The 22,244-nt window shown below is 38.7% G+C and overlaps 1 protein-coding gene across 1 annotated transcript in view; it reads left to right on the top strand.

The window, feature by feature from the left end:
- The window catches only part of LOC146319188 (replication protein A 70 kDa DNA-binding subunit-like), a 60,086-nt gene extending 46,199 nt beyond the window's left edge, over positions 1 to 13,887 (top strand). The window contains exons 14-17 of the mRNA XM_084729783.1: positions 1,910 to 2,086; positions 2,236 to 2,343; positions 2,576 to 2,662; positions 13,490 to 13,887. Of these exons, the coding sequence (XP_084585909.1) occupies positions 1,910 to 2,086; positions 2,236 to 2,343; positions 2,576 to 2,662; positions 13,490 to 13,591 (474 nt within the window). The 3' untranslated portion in view covers positions 13,592 to 13,887. The remainder of the gene's footprint in view (positions 1 to 1,909; positions 2,087 to 2,235; positions 2,344 to 2,575; positions 2,663 to 13,489) is intronic.
- Positions 13,888 to 22,244: the final 8,357 nt, after the last annotated feature.

Raw genomic sequence — 22,244 nt, 5'->3', positions numbered from 1 at the left:
AATTATTTCGCCATTGCAGTTCTAGTTGCCAAAGTGATATATTTAATCCATGTGTGACCATGTTAAAAAAAAAGCGGAGAGGGAGGAGACAATTTCCTGAATAAAGTTTTAATGAAGAAATTCATTAGAAAGTCTGTTAAGCTTGAACAACATGCAAGACTTTTTTCTTGAACCAGCCGTCTCCAACGCAGTAATTCGGCCTATATTCTCACATCCAACAGTAAAGGTTGAGGTTACTGCGCATGATCAGAACACTCTGGTTTGGGATAAGACCTCTGCCTTTTTTTGGCCTCCTCCTTGTTGATATCTGATCCACAACTCTGCCTTCTTTTCAGTGGGAAAGAACTCCAGGTCTGGGTTGTCATCATGCATTTGTCTTGCTCTCTGTACTCTATTCAAGTCTTTTCCTTTGCATTGCTCAGCACTAAAAATTATGTTGGCATTTGATAACAGTACTGTTTTTTTATGCCTCCACACCAACAACTGTCAACAGTCAGGTAGTCAGACAGTCAGACAGAGATGTTTGTGCCTCTGTGGCTGGAGGCATTTATGTTTTTGGGTTGTCTGTCCGTCCGTACATCTGTCCATCCCATTTTTGTGAACACAATATCTCAAGATCGCCTTGACAGAATTTCTCCAAATTTAGTACAAGCATCCATTTGGACTCAAGGATGACCTGATTAGATTTAGGTGTCACTGTGACCTCTAACACATTTTTGGCTATAACTCAAGAATTCATGCGCCAATTTCACACAAATATCTAATAAGATAAAATGATAAAGTGATGACATTTTGTATCCAAAAGGTCATCTTCACTGTGACATCATAATGTTCAGCTCTCAGTCAGACTCTGTACTTCGCTGTAAAAATAGTCTTTGAGGAAGACAACATGTTTCTCACTGGAAATTATTCACCGGAATCAGACATATAAATACAGTTATAACTTCCATTTCACAAAAAAATACACGTAATACCTATTATCCTGCTCCTGAACACTGTATCTCAGGAATGCTTGAAGAAAGTGTTTTGAAATTTGGTGCAAACTTACACTTAAAGGATGAACTGATTAGATTTTGGTTGTCAACGGTTACTGTGATCTCACAAAACAAGTTTTTGGCAATAATTCAAATTATTCATACACAAATTTTGACAAACTTTCACACAAATGTCTAATAGGATACTAACAGTGCTGAAGAGTAACTATGTACACGTAACTAGTTACATGTAATTAAATTGCAAAATACATGTAATTGTAATCCATTTGCGTTACTGAGAAAAAAAATGTAGTTCAATTACAGTTACTACTCAAATTGTTGCATGAGATCTGCACTTTACCGAGTGGCAAGAACAAACTGTAGACCTGGATTTATTCTGTTGTTACAAGCGTAAGGCACAGTAATCGTTGCCACTGTACTGTATATATGAGTTCAATCCATTCAGGAGGATCCATAAGAATATAAATATAATATGAATATATATTAATATCTAAATATAGAAATAAGTAAAATAGCTGGCAGTTTGAACCCTGTATTTAATGCAGTGTTTTTAAAACCTGTCTAGTCAGGGCGTGGTTAAGGTGGTATTGCATTTGACCAGACAGCCACCTTCACATTCATAATGCAGGAGCAGCCAGGTTTTTCAAATTTAAAATAAAATATATGAATTACAAGTACAAACATTCACTTTAACTAAATGATAGTGTGTAAGGTTATTTTTTATTTTCTTTTAGATTGATTGATTTCTCCTCAGCACAATATTGTGTAAGGGGCCAGCACCTGCAAATTAACTGCAGCCTGTTGGACGTTCAAATTGCAGCAGCATGATATGATTTGGCAGTTTTTATTGATCTTGCAATTCTGTCCCCGTAATTAAGATTTCCTCCTCTCCCATTTCTGTCCTCTCTTCTCAGGCGGACTATTTCAGCTGCGTGGCAACTGTGGTGTACACTCGTAAGGAGAATTGTCTGTACCCGGCCTGTCCATCTGCAGACTGCAACAAGAAGGTCATTGACCAGCAGAACGGACTGTACCGCTGTGAGAAGTGCAACAGAGACTTCCCCAACTTCAAATACAGACTCATACTTTCTGTAAGTGCATTACAATGCATATCATTAATGCTTGTTTGTCACACGTCGCTTACTTTGAGGAATATTGTCACTTCTGCGATCCCACATGCTGACATGAATAATCTCTTGCCCCCTCCTTCATCATCCCCTTCTGTCTGTCTCACTCTCAGGCCAACTTAGCGGACTTCGGGGATAACCAGTGGGTGACATGCTTCCAGGAGACAGCTGAGGTCCTGTTAGGTCAGAGCGCAGAAACGCTGGGAATGCTCAGAGACGCAGTGAGACACACACACACACACACACACACACACACACACACACACACACACACACACACACACACACACACACACACACAAAGTTCTCTGTAAACTGGTTTCTTCACATCTGACAACAAAATTGCTTTTGCAATTTTTCCTTGAGGTCTAACTTTAACAGACTTCTTCCTGTAAACGGCTGGACCTGACTTTGTATCTACCTTGTTTTTGTGTGTGCGCTTGTGTTTCCGAGGACGAGGCTGCATTTGATGAAGTCTTCCAGAAAGCCAACTTCACAACTCACATCTTTAAAAACAGAGTCAAGCTGGAGACGTACAACGTAAGTAGCTATAAACGGGCACACAATGGCATTTGATACAATGCAACGCAATTTAGTTTCCCAGGAATGAAAGAGCAGAAGATAATGACATACGATGGTGCTCATCATTGTCCTGCAAGCTGTGAGAATTTTTTTCCAGTGATCTCTGCCTTGCAGGAATACTCAACCCGGATTGGCTAATGCATGTCTGTCACAAACAGCTGTCTTATCGCTGTTATGAACAAATACACCAGCAGGCATTTTTTATTTTTCTTCCTGTGCTCTAATAATGGTTCTGGAAAAATGGGCTTTCAAATAACCAGGATTGCAAACAAGTGGTATTGTTGTAAAAACAGTAAATGGTCTCATTTAGGGTCAATTTCACTATCTCACCAAAAAGTAGCAACCAGCCTCAGTAAATAGACCTAAGCTGTGTGTGGTGGTGTGTGTTTGTGTTAGTGTGTTTCATATGACAATGGCCACATTTCAGTTATGCAATAATCTGAAATTGCAGCATTTAAGGGTTCTGTTTTTGTCCGATCCAAGAGGCACTTCCTGTCCTCCAAGTTTTCTGGTGACAAATTAAGTATGATGGTTGCAACATGATGATAGGGTAAAGCTTACATTGTTTACAGATTAAGTATTTTGACTGGCACAAAGTATTGACTGATTAGCAGCAACTTGCAGGAGTTCAAGTTCACAAGTTCACAGTGAATACCAAAAAGACAAAGTGAACATTCACTATTTTATGTTTAAGAGAGAGAGTTATAATTATTTGAAGTGGAGTTTTATGAGGTACTTATCCAGTCAGTGCATTACCTACAGTAGATGGCCTCACTTTGGAGAAGAAGAGAGGGGCACCAGCAAAGAAGCCAAGCAATAAACTGCTGACAGGTTCGGTAGCAAAACATATTTTTTTTAGCCACTTAAAAAGGTCCACCTGAAAAAAACAATGTCGGTTTAAGTGTACACTAAATTTCAAATATTTTCACTGCTTTACTTTGCCATCAGAAAGCCTTTTCTGATGGAAAACCGCTGTTATGTAAGCCAAATGTCTCTCCCTCCAAAGAAACCAGACTCATGGGTGAAATCAGTCTGTTTACCTGACCCAGATAATGGAAGTTGTCGGTTAAAGGGTGACTCGATTTGCTAGTCTGTTTGTGTTATTGTGTGACTGCAGTGTTTTAAAAGGTTCGGATTCACTCAAGCCACACAGTAACACAAACAAAGTAACCAGCAGAGGCAGTGGTAGTACAGCAACTTCCATTATCTGCGAGGTGAACTTATTGATTTTCCTTAAGGAGTCTGGTTTCTATTACTTTGGAGACGACAACGTTTGGATTACATAACAGCGGTTTCCTGTCAGAAAAGGCTGTCTGATGGCAAAGTAAAGGGATGGAAAAATAAATATAGCATACACTTATACTGATATTGCTTTAGTAAGAAAAAATATGTGCATCATACTACTAAATACAACAATATAGAGAAAAAATAGAATTATAAAATGTTAAAAAATATGTATGCAATATACACAATATAACTATATTAGAACAGTGATAAACAAACAGTGTAGAGAAAAACAATATTGCTGAAGATGGGAGGATATGATAAGTGTGTTAAGATGCAAGAGTAAAGGTTGGCTGAAATACTACTGTATGTAATACACTGCCTATCAATAAGCACCTCATACAGCCCCACTTCAAATAATCCGAACTATACCTTTAAGCACCCCGGCTTTAAAGCGTGCTGCATTGCGGTGTGTTGTTTTAATTAATGGGCTACATGCCATCCGTGAATATGTAACGAGTCCTCAACAGTTATTATCTTCTGCTGAACTGTGGTCCCAAGTTATGTGAAGCCACAAAACAAGATGCACAAAGTGCCATAGAATCACAACACGATGTCAGTCACACAACATGAATCCGAAATCATTTCAATTAGTATCACAGTGACAAGGGAGTTGTTATGTAGCCAGTGCACTTTGGGTAACTGAAAACAAATACAGCTGTGGATTCATTTCTCTTAATTAGGCACTAATTAGCATTTAGCTATTGTCTGTCTAAGCCTAATTAGCTTAATTATTCAGAGGCTAATTTGCTACTTGGGGCACATACCAAGAGTCTGAGTGGAATGATTGAGATGTAGGATGAGCTTTGTGTCCTGACCTCAAGAAAACTTATGAGGAATGCAGAGTTCACAAGCCATTCTTAATAATCTGGAAAATAATGAAAAAAAAAAGATTAGGATCAGTCTCCACACACACGACTGCATAGTTTCTGTAGCTGCACTCTGATTTAATATGCAGTGATATTTTGTTAAAGTGAAGGGGAACCTTCAATTATGAAGTGAAATGAGCTCGGCTGTCTGTTTACAGTAAATGTCAGCATACCACTGGTACTTAGCATCACTACCAGATGCTGGAGGCTGCAATTTTCATTACGTCCCACAGTACAAAAGTGTTGGTCAGAACAAACAACATACGGAGGATTTTGTTTTTATTACAGCTTTACCCATAGAGGAGTTCAAAATACAGTTTGTCCTCAAGGCTGCATTACAGGAAGAGTCATGGGGTCATTCAAAACAAATGGTGCAGGTTACAAATATGCCCAGCTTCACATTACCTGCACCAAATCAGTCTCGCATAACAACTCGTTAATGAATTGCATAACAAAGCACATGGAGTACTTGTCATTAAAGCCTGTGTCTGAGGCAGAGACAGTGAGACAGATGCATTTAAGGACGTGGTGTTGTTCATGAGCCAGTTTGCAGGGTGTATATAGTGTTAGTGAACTCTAGCTCTGTTGCGTCACTGAGCCGCTAAACACATTGCTGCAATCTACAGCTATACCTGTGTGTGATATATAATACATAATGTGTTTTGCCTTTGTGCTGAAAGCGACTGTGGACAGAAGCATTATGTTTTTCGGTTGTTTGTATCCGTCCGTACATCTGTGAAGGTCCGTGTAACCTCACGTCCGTCCGTCCCTTTCTCGGAAGCACAATATCTCAGGACTCAAGGGTGAACTGACTGGAGTTTGGTGGTCAAAGTTCAGCATCTCATGAACGCAATATCTCAGAAAGGGCTGGAGGGAATTTTACTATGTCTGGCACAAACGTCTACTTGAGGATGAACTGAATAGATTTAGGAGGTCAGTGGTCAAAGGTCACTGTGGCCTCAAAAAACACGTTTTGGCTATATAACTCAGAAATTCATCTGCTAATTATGCCAAAATTTGACAGAAATGTCTTAAAGGTTAAAATGATGAGGTGATGACATTTTATATGCAAAAGGCCAAAGGTCAACTTCACTGTGACATCAGAATGTTCGGCTCTCTATCAGACTCTGTACTGCTCTGTAAAAATAGTCTCAAAGTGAAGACGGCATGTTTCTCACTGGAAATCATTCACTGGAATCACACATGTCAACATAGTGATTACAAAATACACTTTGTGCCTTTTATTAAAGTCTTCAATACATATATTATGTAAACTGGAACTTGCCTGGTTGGCAGAGGCATACAGACGCAAGGTCTTAACTATTAAGTATTTATTTATTCTGGGAAATAATATCAAGACCTTCATCTGTTTATTCAGAAATTTGTATTATTTTGTTGTAGGAAGGTTTAGGGAAGGGATTGATCTAAAGCCCAAATATTCAATGTTGTATGATCATTTCAGTTTTCCAGACAGCAGAGATAATGAGCTCTGAGCAGATACATACTCTACACAAGGCTTATCAATGCATTCTGAATGTATTTTCAGCGACTGTTAGTCAAAGTTGACTGTTTTTGTTTCAAAGCCAGTGATTCAAAAAGGCGAGCACGGAACAGAGAGAGAGAGAGAGAGTCTATGATTCACTTGTTCAGTTCGTCTTTCTACCTCAGCCTCAGTTCTTTGCCACAGACTTGTGTGTGTGACACAAGACAAAAAGATCAGACATCCACCACACTTTTGTCATAAAAATAGAACAATGTAATGAAATGTCAGAGCTTAACAAGATTAACGAAGTTATAAAATTTGTGCTTTGTCATTTTTCATAACAAGAACACAGAGAGGAAGAACTACTGAGCTTAGGATCATATTTTAATGTTGCTGTTTGAACTTCTCTTGCATATAGACTCAAGTTTGTTTTATTTTAGGACAAAGCAGAGATGATAAACTGACGATTTTTTGATTTAACAAGCACAATGCGCTCAAATCCCCAAAAGTTTTCTCTGCCTACTATAAATATTAAGTGTTGCACAGTTGGTGTTTCCTGTGGTGCTGCCGTCTTTGCTGCTTCCCGGGATTTTCAGACTTAGTTTGGCATTTTTTGAAAAACTTGGCTATCTTGAAGTGTTGACTGCAGTTTGAAAGATTTGTTAGGAGTTTAACTAACATTTTCATGTAAATAACTGTTTTCTTACACTATTATTGATATTGTGATTCAAGACTTTGATCACCAGAAGGGAAATTCATGCCACGATAATATAAGAAGCAGTTTAAAGCACCAGCAGATGAAGAAATATCTAAAATAGATTAATGGAGGCTGTCAGATGATGAAGCGGAAGGGTCTGAAATTAACACCTGCCAAGCGCCAAATGCATGTACATTTCTTGTTAACGAGTAAATCACAGACGGTTATCCCCCTTGGTAAATGTTTGCAACATCGTCATGTAATAAAAAAAACTGTCTGACACACGCAGGGTCAAGGACTCCATGATGCATTCAGTGCACCTCATAAACTCAAATTTATACTTCAATGGGCAAGAAAGTTTCTATTTTTTCTCATCTTACATACGTCTTTCATTAGTTTCTTGTTCTTCCAGTGGAGCATTTTTAGCAGTTTAATGTTAAAATCCAGGCACGTCAGGTGAGGAAGCTTCAGATAGATCAGTATCGGCTGATAATACATATGTAGGATAAACTGTCTGTCCAATAGACGGCTTGAAACGCAGACCATCATGGACAAGCACAATTTTAGATCGTCTCTCCTGGATGTCATTCAAACTGTTGCACTCGATTTTACACGTGGAAAAAAAAGACATTGTTATGGAAAATGGAGAGCTAGAGAGAGATGATCAAGTTCCCGACCTGTCATATTTTTAGTCATGGGAAGAAACAGAAACTGTCGGAGGCAGCCTTCCAATTCAGGAGTCTGAAAGGTGTGGAGAGAGAGAGAGAGAGTTTTAGATCCAACAGACACTTGAAAACATACTGGCCCCTTACTGATGCGGTAGTCCACGTGAGTCCAGAGCTTTGGAGGATGGAGAAGTTTTTATGTTTGATGTTAAACACCAGGTGTTTTGAAGTAATCTTCTTCCACACAGGAAACGATTGATTTATATGTTTAGGCAACAGCTGCATGGTTTTGTTTAGAAAGAACAGGTTAGATAGTTACTGTAGCATGATAGACACGAGTGTCGAGTGATCTCTGGAAGCACAAAGTACAATCACCATAACAATGGCAACATCTGGTTTATACCTAAAGCAGATAAATATTAAACAATCAAATAATCTTATTTCCTATGTAGATAAAAGTCTAAAATGGCCCTCAAAAGACACTTAACTGTCCGTCATGTTTCATTAAGGTGGAGCCCCACAGAGGCAGCAGAGTGTGCAGTTAATCAGAGACTTGTGCTGCAGATTTCAGTGGTGAAGACGCCCGTCTCACTCTGCCACAGGTGGACTTAATGGAATTCAGATGATGGTGAAGATCAGATTTGGCCTGCAGGATTGGACTTACTGAGCCCTGATAAGTGCATTTTACACATAAATTGTGAAACATTTGCATTTGTTTAAAATACAATCCGATATAATTGATGCACTTAGAATTCGGGAAAATGCATATGATTTCTAATCTATAACTAGATGTAGTATATTGATTCCAGGCTCAGTGGTTGTTTGTCATAAATCTGTAATATACCCTACACTCTATTAGTAATGTATGAGGAGGTATAAACAGATGTGTGTGTGCGTGCAGGAGAGCTTCAAACGTGTGTGTGTGTGTGTGCATATATCTGTATCTGTGTGTGAGTGCATCCATCTGTCTGAAGTGAATTAATTGATTTTGTCTCAATGAATACATTAGTGTCAGAGGGGACCTGTTTTTCCTGCCTTATGTTAACAGACAGGCCTCTGAGAGCCACACACACACACTTAACACACTCACTTTCTATCGTCAACAAACCACACTCTTAGCAGACCTCGTCAATATCACGCTCTGGTTTTTTCACTGTCCCTGAGCATGTGAAAAGTGGTTGAGAAGACTCTTTCATGGCTTACGGAGAACAGTCTTAACAATATCTGACATTGAGCACAAAACAACAAGGACACTGAACAATACAGTATATTTTTGATGAAGCTCATTGTGTTTGCTTTTTATGGAGACGGGAACGTTCAAAAGTGTCGTTTGTAGCGCTGATAAGAAAATGGGGCTGCTGTATTGTATTCAGTGCTGTCTCTGTATTTTGCCTGACAATATTTAATCCTGCGATGTGAAAATTGCAGGTAGCCTTATTGTGTTTTCTATAAAATTTCGATTAATAGAGGGCGTGAGATTAAAAGTGAACGCCAAAGTAATTACTTTTAATCCTGTGCAGCATATGAATGTGCCAAATTTCATGACAGTCCATCCAATAGTTGTTGAGGCATTTCATGCAAAACAAGTATGAACTTCATGGTGTCACTCGAGGAAAAGTCGGGGAATCGAGACAGGATACGTCATCTGAGAATCACTAACGTCTGTTCATAATTTCATGGTAATCCGTCTTGTAGATGTAGAGATCTTTTACTGGATGACTTTGAGCTGACAGCGGCGCTGGAGGAAAAGGGACATCATCTAGGTTTTTTTCTTTGTGTGTGACCTGCAGAGTTTTGGAGATATCAGCTGTAGGGATGTCTTCCCTCTTTCAAATGTAATGAGACTGAACGGCGCTCGGCTTGTGGTACTGCTTTCTGCAGTAGAAAGTACAAGTAGTTCAGACATGAAACTGCTCTCTGGATTATCTTGAGTAACTGGGTTGAGATTTTTTGAAAGAGACACTTGTTCTGAGTTTTTTTTTTTTTTCGGTCCTTAGAGCAGCTCAGAGTCAAGACTAGTGCCATTCATCCCCTGGAGACCATTAATATCAATTCTGCACAACATTTCATGACAATCCATCCAGTATATGCTGAGATATTTAATTTCAGACATTGCTAACCACAGCGCCACGTCACCAGCATGTAGAAGCTCGAGGAGGTACATTTGTAAATTTGATGTAATGCTCATTCACATGTAACCCATCTGTGTATTATGTTATTTACAGCCTCGTTATGCAAATATCTCTGCGGGGATCCTCAACTTTATGTAATTTTATTGTTCAGTACAGTACAGTGTCTCATTAATTCTCCGAGGTTGTGGCATCAGTACGAGCTGCGTCGGCTATTTGCATGTGTGTGAGTGTGTGTGTCTATGCGTTTTGCCAGTGTGTCAGTGTCCAGAAGTTGCTGAATTCCTCAGGGAAGAAGCCCACCATCTGAAATTGAGTTAGAGAATAGGGGTGAATGTTAGGCCACTGAGTAATTGTTTTCTCCAGATGTGATTGGAATATTAGTGTGTGCACACTCAATTAATAGGCCTCGTTTCTCACAGTACCCTGGTCCTTTGAAGACCATTATTTTAAATAAGTTGTCACCTTTTGTCAAGTGGCCCCTTTGTCTCGACGGCCCCCCGTATTGTTTAATTTTCCTGCTATCCTCAGGTAGATTCAAATTGAAAATACTAATAGAGGTGTTGAATCACATGAGACAATGGGCAAATGTTAAATCCTTGATGCTGGTTATGCTGGCTGAATTACTAATTGATTAATGAATTGTCTCTGGATTAATTCTCCTTATAGAGGCTGTGATTATAATGGAAATGAGTTTTTGGCTTTATGTCTTCATGAGAAACTGCTGCATTTTTATTTTTATTTTTTTTATCATTATTTATGTGTGAAATACATCTCCCTGATGGTGGCTGTCACCACAAAGTGTTGAGACTGAATGATCTCCATTTAAAAAAAAAAATCTGCATTGTCTTAGAAATTCCAACAATAATGTGTAATAAGTCGAAGGCAAATTTATCACCTTTTATCTTGTTAATTAAAGAGAAGATAAAGACAGATTGAACCTCCTGCTTCTGTTGACGTTCAGAGGTGGAAATTGCACCTTTCACCCTCCTCCTTCCCTCAAATTGCAGTCACCATAGTAGACACCAAGTAGAAGAACAACTCAGACCCAAACTGTATGCAGGTCAATCAGCTGTGTTGTTGCAAGTCTTGGATCCCTATTTCTCAGGGTTTCTTCACAGTATGGAAAGTATGGAATTTAATTTGATTTGAGAAATTTCCAGGTCTGAATAAGTGCTAAGAGCAGAGGCAGCCAGCACAGGCAATGCTGTCAAAGCAACAGGCCTGTGTCATATATATGGACAGTGTAGGCTCTGCCTGAGCCCCATACTACAATACTTTTCTCTTTTTTTGCCACTGACCAATTATACAAATTAATGTCAAATGCCCCAAATCATGTTTTGATGATTAGTAATTGCAAAAGTTCTGATCAGTTAGGAATAGTTGTGATTTCAAATATTAATAGCTATTTACAGACTGTGTGGATGAAAAGCACAGCCGAATTGTCCCGTGCAATAATTCACTACATGTTTTCAGTCGGGTGGACAAACTTGCTAAAATATGCAGCAGTTAAGATCGGTGTATATGATGGAACGGTGGCAGTAGAACGTGCCAGAACCCACCAAATTTGGCCTTATTACGGCCAAAATGTTTCACTGGGGAGCATGCACAGATGCTATGAAAGTTTAATTATGTAACTTTTTCCCAGCTCATTTTAATTTTTTTATTTACAAGAGACTAAAAATATGGAGGAAAAATTATTTTTTTTATTCAATATGTTAAAATAATACAAAGATACTGTAGGTAGCACTGGTTAATGTACTTCCTCATATATGTTTGTGTGCATTTTCTTCAAAGGCTGGCTTGACAATGTGAAATATAAAGCCTGGTTGGTGAAGGATTTGAAATGGGAAAAGAAAACTAAATGTCAAATATGGGCTACCGAGAAGTCTGGAAAAGTCTGGAACTTTGAAATGGAAAATGTGTAGAAATGCTGATTTGACTCACAAGTCGATCTCTAAATGCTTCGCTCAGTAGAGACCAAGGACAGCTTCCCTGCTTTCATTGCTAAAACTGGGTGGAAACAATTAGAGATTTAAAAATCCTGCCCTGCAGAACCAAACCAAAGTCTTTGAGACGGCCCTCTATATGGTTTATGTTAAGGCGGAGACATGCAGACATCATGTTACCACCACTGAGGAGAACTGGGGGAGAGCGCTGTGTCTGTTGTCAGTAATGCTCATAGGTTCAAGCCCATTTGTACTAATTTGCATTTAGAAATCCCCAAACAATCGGTGGGCGTTGAAATCTTCGATTGTCTTGTATCACAAGACTTGTATTTCTACGACTCCAGTAGTTGAACTAAGTGGACTTGATGCCACCTCTGATCATTGTGATGTTACGTTGTGTGACAGAAACAATGCAAGTGAAAAAAATATTATCTAGAGTGTTCTGTGAAGTCCAGGTAAAAACCATACATTTTTATTTCTTTCAACCACGGTGTGTTGCTGTTCTCTCTTTATTTGGATTCTTTTCATTTCAGTTTGGGTCTAATTAGCCTCAGGTCTGTTTGGATTGAGTCTGACTGTTTTTGGGTAGATTTTTCTACATTTTGTTTTGTTGAGAAACCCTGAAATTTCTGATCAGTATGAGGCGTCTGTAGCCTAAAGCAGTGGTTGCCTTGATGATAGGCACAGGAATACAGCAAGATTTCTTAATTTCATTGTTCATTTCCTGTGAGTTTCTTACATTTTCACCGTGTTAAAAAAATTGGCAATACTTCCATTAACTGTTTTTATGTTCCCCTTTCAAACACACAAAATGGAAGAATTAAGTAATACAAAATCAACCCTATAAAATATGTTAAGGTCATGTTTTTGAATTTTCCAGGTGTGCAAGCAAAAATAGTGACCGTCAGAGTGGTGGAAAGATTTGAAATTGTAAAAATAGTTCAAAGAAATACAGTGTGAGATAATCAAAAGAACAGAATGAAATGAGACAAGGCCTTGTCCATCATTGTAGTCCAACCTCGCTTTTTCCTCGCATCGCAAAATACAAAGTGTGAACCCACCGTGCTGTCACCCATTGGAGTTGAAGCCCTGAGTTTGCCATTATGAGTGTTGCCATCTTGTTTTTTTTTTTTTTTTTGCAACTAGATATCACACAGTACCGACGAGAGCGTGGAACTTTTCGGCAATGTGCTGCAACTTGGGCAGTGCTTGGTTTTAGGCAAGAAATAAATGTCAGTGGGACTGTAATTTACAAAATGAGCATCATGCTACATTGAAGAAGACTTGAAACTAGCGATTGAGACCATAAACTCATCAGGAAACTGTTGACTGAGGCAATAAATCAAGCGGTCAAATTAAGTGGGGGTCATTTGGCCATAAGATTACATGCAATCAGACTACTTTTATGAAACCAGTCGCCCCCTGTTGGCCATTCGAAATGAAGCAGTTTTAAGGAACTTTGGCACTGGCTTTCTGCGACCAGTGACCTTATATAAAGTCACATCAGGTGGCACCAAAGACCAGCCAATAGCAGATGGACAGTTCAGTACTCCACCAGAACCAGCCTCCACTGTTAGACGACAGACTTCACACAGGCTTCGACATTCACTTGCGTTGGTTTCAGTGAATACATTTCATTTTTCTTAAATTCTGCTGATCATAGAGGTGAGAAGTGTCTCTTTGACTGAAGGCTTTTCTTCCCTCCTCAGGATGAGAGTCGGGTGAAGGTAACCGTAGTGGACGTCCTACCTGTCGACCACAGGGAATACAGCAGGAGACTCCTCGCTAACATCCGCAAAATGGCCAGATGAACTCAGTCATGATCGGCAGCCCGGTGATTAAATGAGTCTTCCACTGGTCTCTGACCGGCGTGTCCCACGTTTTCCACCAGCGAGATAACTGCATATCTGACTGAGGCAGCAGAGGGGCGGCCAGTGATTCATCTGATCAAATGGCAGCCAAACAAAAGACTGGTATTTAGTTGTTCACTTCCTTCAGCAGGCTGGTGTAGAAACACCGGAAATGTGACAGAAATGACTTTTACCTTTTAATTTAATGACATTTTAACAAAGAGGTTTGATTCTTTGATTACTATGTTTCAGAGCAGCTTACTGTTTTGTTTTTTTTTTATTTATTTCTCCAATACATACTAAGATCTGTGTTTTCTCTTGTTTTACACAAGTGATTCATCTCTTTGTTTCTAATCTGTATTGTTGATGCTCAGTTTTAGTTGAGTAAGATGTAGATGAGTCAGTTTTCTTTTAATTTTTATTGTCTCGTTTAAAACAAAAAAGAGGGTATGGCAAAAGTGTGGGAGATGCATGTGTTGCCATTTGTTTAAACTGTTCACTGCATGTTGAAGTTGTTCTTTGTTTGAGTTTTCTTTAAAAAAAACTTTAACTGTTTGTTTTGTCGGTCTTCCAAAAAATGTTGCCTAAGGTAAGACTGATTAAAAGGATGTAAAGACAAAAAAAAAGTGTTTGTCTTTATTAGTGTTGTTTTAACAGGGTATCTGCGGGTTTTGAAAAGTCTTAAAAAGTAATGAATGAAAGATGTGATACACCTAAAACAGTGCTGGGCAAGTTATTTAAGAACTCACTTACTTGAACACATTATTCATTTAAAAAGTCATTTTATGGCTCTCCTAATTACTTCAAGACAAATTTAAAATGTTATTACTAGTTACTTTAAGCTCACTGTTTCATAATGTTGATTTATAGCAAGAACCTAAATGAACTTAATTTAATTCATCAATTTTTATTAGCCGCTGCTTATTCTGACACAGGTCTTGTTAATAAAATGAATTATAAAGAATTTTTGTATATACTGCTGGGGAAAATATATATTACAATATGATATAATGATAAACTAAAAGAGGTCACTCAGTAGAGTGCAGATCTCTGCCAGACAACCTGAAAAGAATATTTGGATGTAACCCCTTTGTCCTTATTTTGTAATTGTAAGAACTTGTAGCAGTACTTCACTAGTAAGTAAGCCTTGTTTAAGCCCAGCAGTGGTTGATGACTTGTGGTTTCTACTAGCCAGTTAAGAGGAGTGAGGAGCCAACAGTCAGTATTGGTTAAATACAGGTTTTATACGGGTTTTTCAAAATTTCTGTCCTTGAGCATGAAGTCATAAATGTGCACCAAAAAAATTAAGTTTGATGGATCCAGTAGTGTGCAAGATTAGCTGCACCCACACACGTCCGATTGCATGATCCCCCCCTTGGCTTACACCTGGAAGAGATAGTAATTCTTGGCCATGTCGTCATATCTTCATATTTTTATATTCTATGTGGTGTTAAAAACGTCTTAAAAAGTCTTCAGTTTAACTTGGAGAACGCTGCATGAAGCTTATTTAAAGGTCCAGTGTGAAAAATTTTAAAGGATCTATAGATCTATAAAGGATATATTTATAATATATACTAATATTATATATTATAAATAGTTTTTCATTAGTGTGTAATCATCTGAAAATAAGACTTTCAAATAAGCCTTTTATATCTACAGAGGAAGTGGTTCTCTTCCCCTGCGATCTGTAGCCTAGAAAGACAAACCAAACACCAGCTCTTCTTATGGCCATTTGGGAGTTTTGCAGCTAGCACAGGTTCTCGCTCAGGCTTGGAAGTGGAGAGTGAAACAAGGCATTTGCAATCTGCAAGCTCACTGCTACATGCCACTAAATCCTACACATAGAATCATACACATTTTACTAATAACTGAGGCATGTACTGCTCTTAGACGCACCTTGCATAGCTGTTTTTCACTTTAAAATGAAATGTTTATCAACATCTCAGACTACTTTCTGTTCACTGTGAGTACATCAGACACTGGAAAGCAGGCACAGTGCATCAGCGGCGTGCCTCAGTCTCTATTAAGGTGTGGCTCAAGGGCATGACACTGATTTATGTTGGCAGCAAGCCGCCTGCTCCCATCACTCCGAGCAGCATCGGTACCATCTCCTGCCCGCCGCCTGCCATGCTGTGTGTGTAGGTTTGGGAGATTAAAACACGCACACACTGATCTTTTCATCCCGGTGTCACCTTTCTCTTAACTTTTTCCATTATCTCTGTCTTCTCTTTTTTTTTTTGTTTGTCCACAGTGGACCGAGGCTGCAGCCTCTAATCATCTCTTTGTAACAACGACCACACAATCCGGCTTAATGCATTAAACGTGCTAATTCAGACAGCACTTCAAACACAAAGGGGAAAGTATAAATGGAGTTAAGTGAATGATTAAAGGTTGTTTTTGATTCATCTGTCACTGATGAATAAACGTAAATGTTCCCACACAAACCACTAACGGCTCATATGACACCGACTTTTGTGGTTCGCTTTACTTTGAAACTTTGCCAGGTCAAAACTGAAATCTTATTTTCTTTAATTTGCTGACATAAGCAGGTGCAGCGAGTGTAACTCTGTGTCTGTTCAAATCTAAAAAGGACCCACTAAGATCAGAAAGTAATTTCCAACTTAAAGCCTTGCTGGTGATTGAGACTTAAGATGGAGACACGTCAGACTGCAGCCCCAAGGCATTGTGGGACAGAGGAGGACGTAGTGAAGAGATTAAGAGAAATACATTTTTTTGTATTATCCTTGGAGAACTTTATCTGAATGTGACGTGCTAAGCAGTAGTGAAGTGAACTGCTGGTGAGGTTGTCATATCTTCTTTCTGGGAATGTGGGACCTTCAGTCTGGTGAATATGCAGTTTGTCTCTATCTGCAGAATGTGTGTGAGGCTACAAGGACGGCAAATGGAAATGAGCTGCATTTATCACGGAGGTCGTAGCCCTGATCACAGTCTATCTGACCGCAGTCTTATCTTGAAACGCACTGTAGTTCAGTCAAGCCTCTGTGTGTGTGTGTGTGTGTGTGTGAGAGAGAGAGAGAGAGAGACTTTGTGAGAGACCAACATTCCCAAGAACACACACAACCCTAATTCCATACAAGCTGGGATGTTTAAATGTAAATAAAATCAGAATGCAATGTTTTGCAAATATTTTTCTACTTGTATTCAAATGAATATAGTACAAAGACAAGCTATTATTTATTCTATTTTTGTTTCTTGTAAATGTACACTCAGAAAGTGTTTGGGAACTGAAGACGCTAATTGTTTAAGTTCTGAAAGTGAAATTCCTTCTCATTCTTGTTTGATTTACGACTTCAGGTGCTCAACCGTCTGGGGTTTCCTTTGTTGTATTTTGTGATTCATAATACAACATTCAATAGACTAGTTGTCTAGTCTAGTTCACGCCATACCAGTGACAATTTGGATGGTCCTGTTCCTCTTTAGGCTGGGGGTCACAATGTCCATGATGATCGAAAGCAATCTGAAATGTGGACTCGTTAGGCCACATGGAGCTCCAGACCCAGACAAGCATCCTGGGTGTTGTTGATACGCAGTATGGCTTTCACTTTGCATGGTAGAGTTTTAACTTGCATTCGCAGATGCAGTGACAAACTGTGCTTAGTGGCGACGGCGCTCCTAAGTGTTACCAAGACCATGTAGTATACTTTATGCAGTTATGTGGGTTTTTAATGCAGTGCCCCTCACATGCAGAGATTTCTCTGGATTCTCTGAATTTTTAAATGATTGCAGATAATGAGATCCTTAAATTCTTTATTATTTTCTTTGTGGAGAAACGTTCTTAAATTGGATTATTTTCCCTCGCAGTTTTTCACAAAGTGGTGACCCTCACCTCATCCATGCTTGAGAACGACTGAGCCTTTTGAGGATGCTCTTCATGATACTATGGCCTGTTATTAATGAACTCATTTACCTGATTGTTCCAAAGAGATACTTTTTGACCTTTCCACAACTTTCCCAGTCTTCTGCTGCTCCTGTCCCAACTTTTCTGAAACATGTTTCAGGCATCAATTTCAAAATGAGTGTATATTTACAAGAAACAAAGTTTCAATTTGAACATTAAGTATCTTGACTTTGCACTGTATTGATTTGAATACAACTAAAAAAGTATTTGCAAATCATTGCATTCTGTTCTTATCTATGTTTTACACACCATCTCATTTTTTTCTGGAACTACGGTAGTACATGTAGCACCTGCACACTGTTACACCAAGACCTGGAACCAGAGACTCAGGCTTGAATACATGTGTCAGGCCTCTGACACATGTATTGTAAGTGTAACAATGGAATAATGCTTTTCATCGTGGTATTCTGTACATTCATATTCAAATGCCATTTCCTTCCAATGTGAAACATGCCTGCATGTAAAGGCCGTGCACATCCACACGGCTGTTTTCAATCACTCTGATAAGACCTCGAGTCAGGTGGCGGTAAGGTGGCTCTATCTATCTGGAACTCTATGACCTAATATCAATAATAACCATGAAAACTGGCCAAAAAACTGAAAGGAGGGTGAGAAAGACCACAACCACACACATAAATACCACGTAGATGCCTGCTGCTGTTCAGAGGAGCTGCCATATTGGTACAGAGAAACCTCTCTGCTCCACAACAAAAATACTTAGTTTTAGTTAGAGTGACCATATGTTCAAGCCCCCAGGGTCCTTTATGTTCACGTACATGCAATGTAGTATGTGCTCATGTATGCACCACAGGCTTTTTCATCAAGATTGGGCACAATTATTTCTTGATTTAGCACACCTACCAATCACACCTTTCCACACCACTGACGTCATCATGACAGCATTTTCATTACCAGGTACTTTATGAAGGAAGTTATCAGCCTCCTGGAGTGACTTTGTCTTCAGAAGGGCAGCTACCCGTTAGCATAATGACAGGTTCTGTCAGAAAGAGCGTCATGACTCACTGCCACAGTCCACTATAGTCCAGTTTCTATAGTGGACAACTATAGAAAGAGCCTCATGCAGGAAGCCATTTACTGACATATTTCGCTTATTTTTGTTCGTACTCACGATTTTGCCACTTACTACCCACTGATATCTGAGATTCACCAGTGATTCCTACTTTTGCTTTTCTCTTGTGTAAGAGGAAGTTTTATGATTGGTTGAGAGCACTCTTACTAAGATAAGAAAAAAAACATCTTGTTGTAAGATCACAATTTTTTTTTGCTCCCAAGTACCCAAGTTAAGAAAAGAAGACATGAGGAAAAGAAAGAAACTCAAGGTCAAAATGATACAGAACATTTGGATCTTAACAAACAAACAGTTGAAGACGTCTTATTTTACAAGTATTCCCACATCTACTTTCTGATTTACAAATTTGCTGCTGTAATTTATTTCATATCATCTTAAATTTAGGGCTTTAGATGGTTGGTCGGAAGCCAATACAAGTAAGACAATACAAGACGTTTATGGGGCATCTGAGGAGCCCATAAACTGACACAGTCATAGGTCAAAAACTAAATATATTAATAAATGATACTGATACTGATACAATTAAATATTTAAAACAAACAAACAAAAAAAATCTGTAAAAAGAAATATAAATCTTTTCCTTCCTTATCAGTTGGTAAAAAAAAAAATAGAAAAAATCTTTTAATGTCTTTTCCTTTACCACCAACAATTTGACCAAGAATATTAAAACTGAATTTATTTAACTCTCAGTCTTATTTTTAACTCACTCACTCACTTCAGCTGTGCGTCCCTCTGATGACAGGACATTTACAGCATCATGTCTGTTTCATTTAGCTTACACTAAAACTACACTTAAAATTTATCACTAAAATAAATAAAAAAAAAATCTACACAAAAATTATATAGCTTAAAAGAAATAATATGGCTATACTAAAATAATATATCTAAAATAAAATAATATTACATTAAAATAATATTGCTGAAATAAAATAACTTTGTGTGTACTAATTAGAGAATTAAAGTAGACATTTAAAAGTAAAGTAAAGCAAAAGTTACTTAACCAAGTAATTAATTACTTTTATACTACAGTAGTTGATAAAGTACTTCACTACTTTTTGAGAGAGTAACTTGTAATAACAGAAACGTGTCCCACACTGGACAGTTCATACTGTTACTGGATGAAGTTTTACTATAAAAATATGGTTTGCAGGGACGCTTTGGAAAGATAAAATATGCACCCACTGAAATATATTCACAAAGTAGTGAAATAAAAAGGGACAATATTTAAAAAAAAACAAAGACAATCAATAATCACCACTTTTAAATCTTTTCAAGTTGTGACTAGAAAGTCTGCAGTGTGAGAACTAAAGGCTGTGGTAGGAAAATATGACAACAAAAGCAAAAGAACAAATGAACTTCAGGCGATTGTTTCTTCGTCTGAACCCAAAGGAAAGGGTGCAAACTTCAAATATCTTGTTTCTTTTAGAGGGCTTGTCGTCTTTTTATCTTTTGTTTTTATATCTGGAAAGAATCAAACAAATATGTGAACATAAAAGTGCTCCAGGGGGTCAGATTCAAGTTTGTGAACAAACTGAATGCAGCCAGCGCAGCATCCCGTCAACCATCTCCATGTTGTGCTTTGATGTGCGTACTGTAACTTAAAAAATTCTTGTTTAATCCACGACATGCATTCACTGGCTGTAAGAAGAAACTGTGTTTTCCCCAAAGCTCGGCGAGGACTGTGCTCGTCGGTTTGCCAACTTCATCTGTGTTGCTGGTCTCACAGAACATTTTGACAGACAGTTTGACTGCCTGGATTTCACACTGTTATCAAGGACACTTCACTCTCACAAGGGTATTTATAGGCTCTGTTTTCTGTGAGTGTGTCTGCTGGGTGCATGAATGTATGTATGATCTGAGTTATCCCAGTTAAAAAGGGCTCCAGAGACAGCAGCGCAGGTATTCCTGCAGCATTCTTTACTCTTTTATGTTACATGTTCATAGCAGGGAGCTATAGGCGCATATTTCCGGCTCTGACTCTCTTAACTTTCCTCTCTTGTGGGAGGCCATTCTGTCTTTTCTTCAGCCCTCTCTTCTTGCCTCCTTCCGCTCTTTACATAAATTACCCAATCCCCCCTTCAGCGCCCTACTCATTCTATTATTCTCCTCATCTGTCTTTTCCTGTCCACCTACAATATCTGTTGTTTTTTCATACTGTTTCCACCAGCATCATCATCATTTCTCTCTGAGCTCCTCATCGATTTCTCTCTCCGCTCTGTGTGCTGCCTCTCATCTTCTCCTGTCTTTGTTTCTCTCCTTCCTACCACCAGTTAAATAAACCTTCCCTATTGCCCTCTCTCTCTCCATCACAAACACATTTGGCCTGAGGGCATTTATGTATGTTTTTGTCTGCTCCACTTGGAGAGCCAGAGGCCATGCCGACACCAAGGCCAGCGTGCACCGTGCACGCTATGTGCCTGTACTTATGCATGATAACTCCTCAGAGACAGAGGGATTTTAAATTGCCAGTGTGAGCCAGTTTATAAAGCTGTGAACAACATGATGGATCATGACTTAAATGGTAAAATTATTGGATGCAGTTATGGCATATAATGTTTTAGGCGCACATTGGCGGCCTGTCTGAATAGAAATACAAGTACAACTGGCAGATTCAACTGACACTGGCATGTTTATATGACATGCATACCTAATAAGTGGATGATTAAATTAAAGAATACTCCCAGGACGGCTATGAGAGGGCGTTGGAGCATTACATTAAATGTCACTGTGGCACAGACTTCCCTGGAAATGAAAGCTTGTACTGTCACCATACGATACATCAAGCATTATTTTGCTTTTACAAATGTAAACTAGCCTGAATATTTACCACAGATATGAATCAGGCTTTAGTTGATGTTGATTTACGTATATTATATTCTAAAGCCATTACATGTACAATTTATATGAGCTTGTTGCAACTTTTTGTCTTTGGAAAAATTAGACAGACAGGTGCAGTTCGTAATTCTGCTGTTATGGTACACACCTGATCATCCTGCTGTGATCTACTTGTATAAATGCAAATTATTCTTATGCTTTGTGTTTGTACCCCAAAAAATGGAAAAGACAGTGTAATTGCAGGTCCCCTCCAGACATATTTGAAGACGTGTTTTCCACTACATCTACCTCATTGAAAATCCAGAATCTATGAATACAAAAATATTGTTCATTTCAAAAGTTCAACTGCTGGTCACAAGATACTACTTCACTGAAAAGTCTTTTCTTAGCATATTGTGGAGGTGTGGTGTTTTCACATCACTCTTAAGTAAGTAGCAGAACAGATTAAAGTGAAAACAGCCTCTTAGTTCATTATTCTTCACAGTGAAGGTCAATCAGTAAGAAAAAACACACTTTTGAGTGGATGGGAACTTACTTAAATACTGGCTGTGTATGTGGAGCTCTGTTGACTGTGTCCTGGCTGGGATGGATCAGTCTTACTGTCCAGACTGGAAGAGAAAGCAGGGTAACAAAACTCAGTAATGTCCCAAGCTGACCCGTATGAACAGAGCCTGCTGGATCCTCCAATTAGCCGGTGGGCTACCCTGTGGGTCTGTCCGTGAATGTCACATAGTGGACTGAGTATCGCTGTTCAGCCTCAACGTAGATCG

The sequence above is a fragment of the Lutjanus erythropterus genome, chromosome 11, assembly GCF_056507025.1.
Source record: "Lutjanus erythropterus isolate fLutEry1 chromosome 11, fLutEry1.hap2, whole genome shotgun sequence".
Taxonomy (NCBI): domain Eukaryota; kingdom Metazoa; phylum Chordata; class Actinopteri; order Lutjaniformes; family Lutjanidae; genus Lutjanus; species Lutjanus erythropterus.
This window is presented reverse-complemented; position numbering and strand designations above follow the sequence as displayed.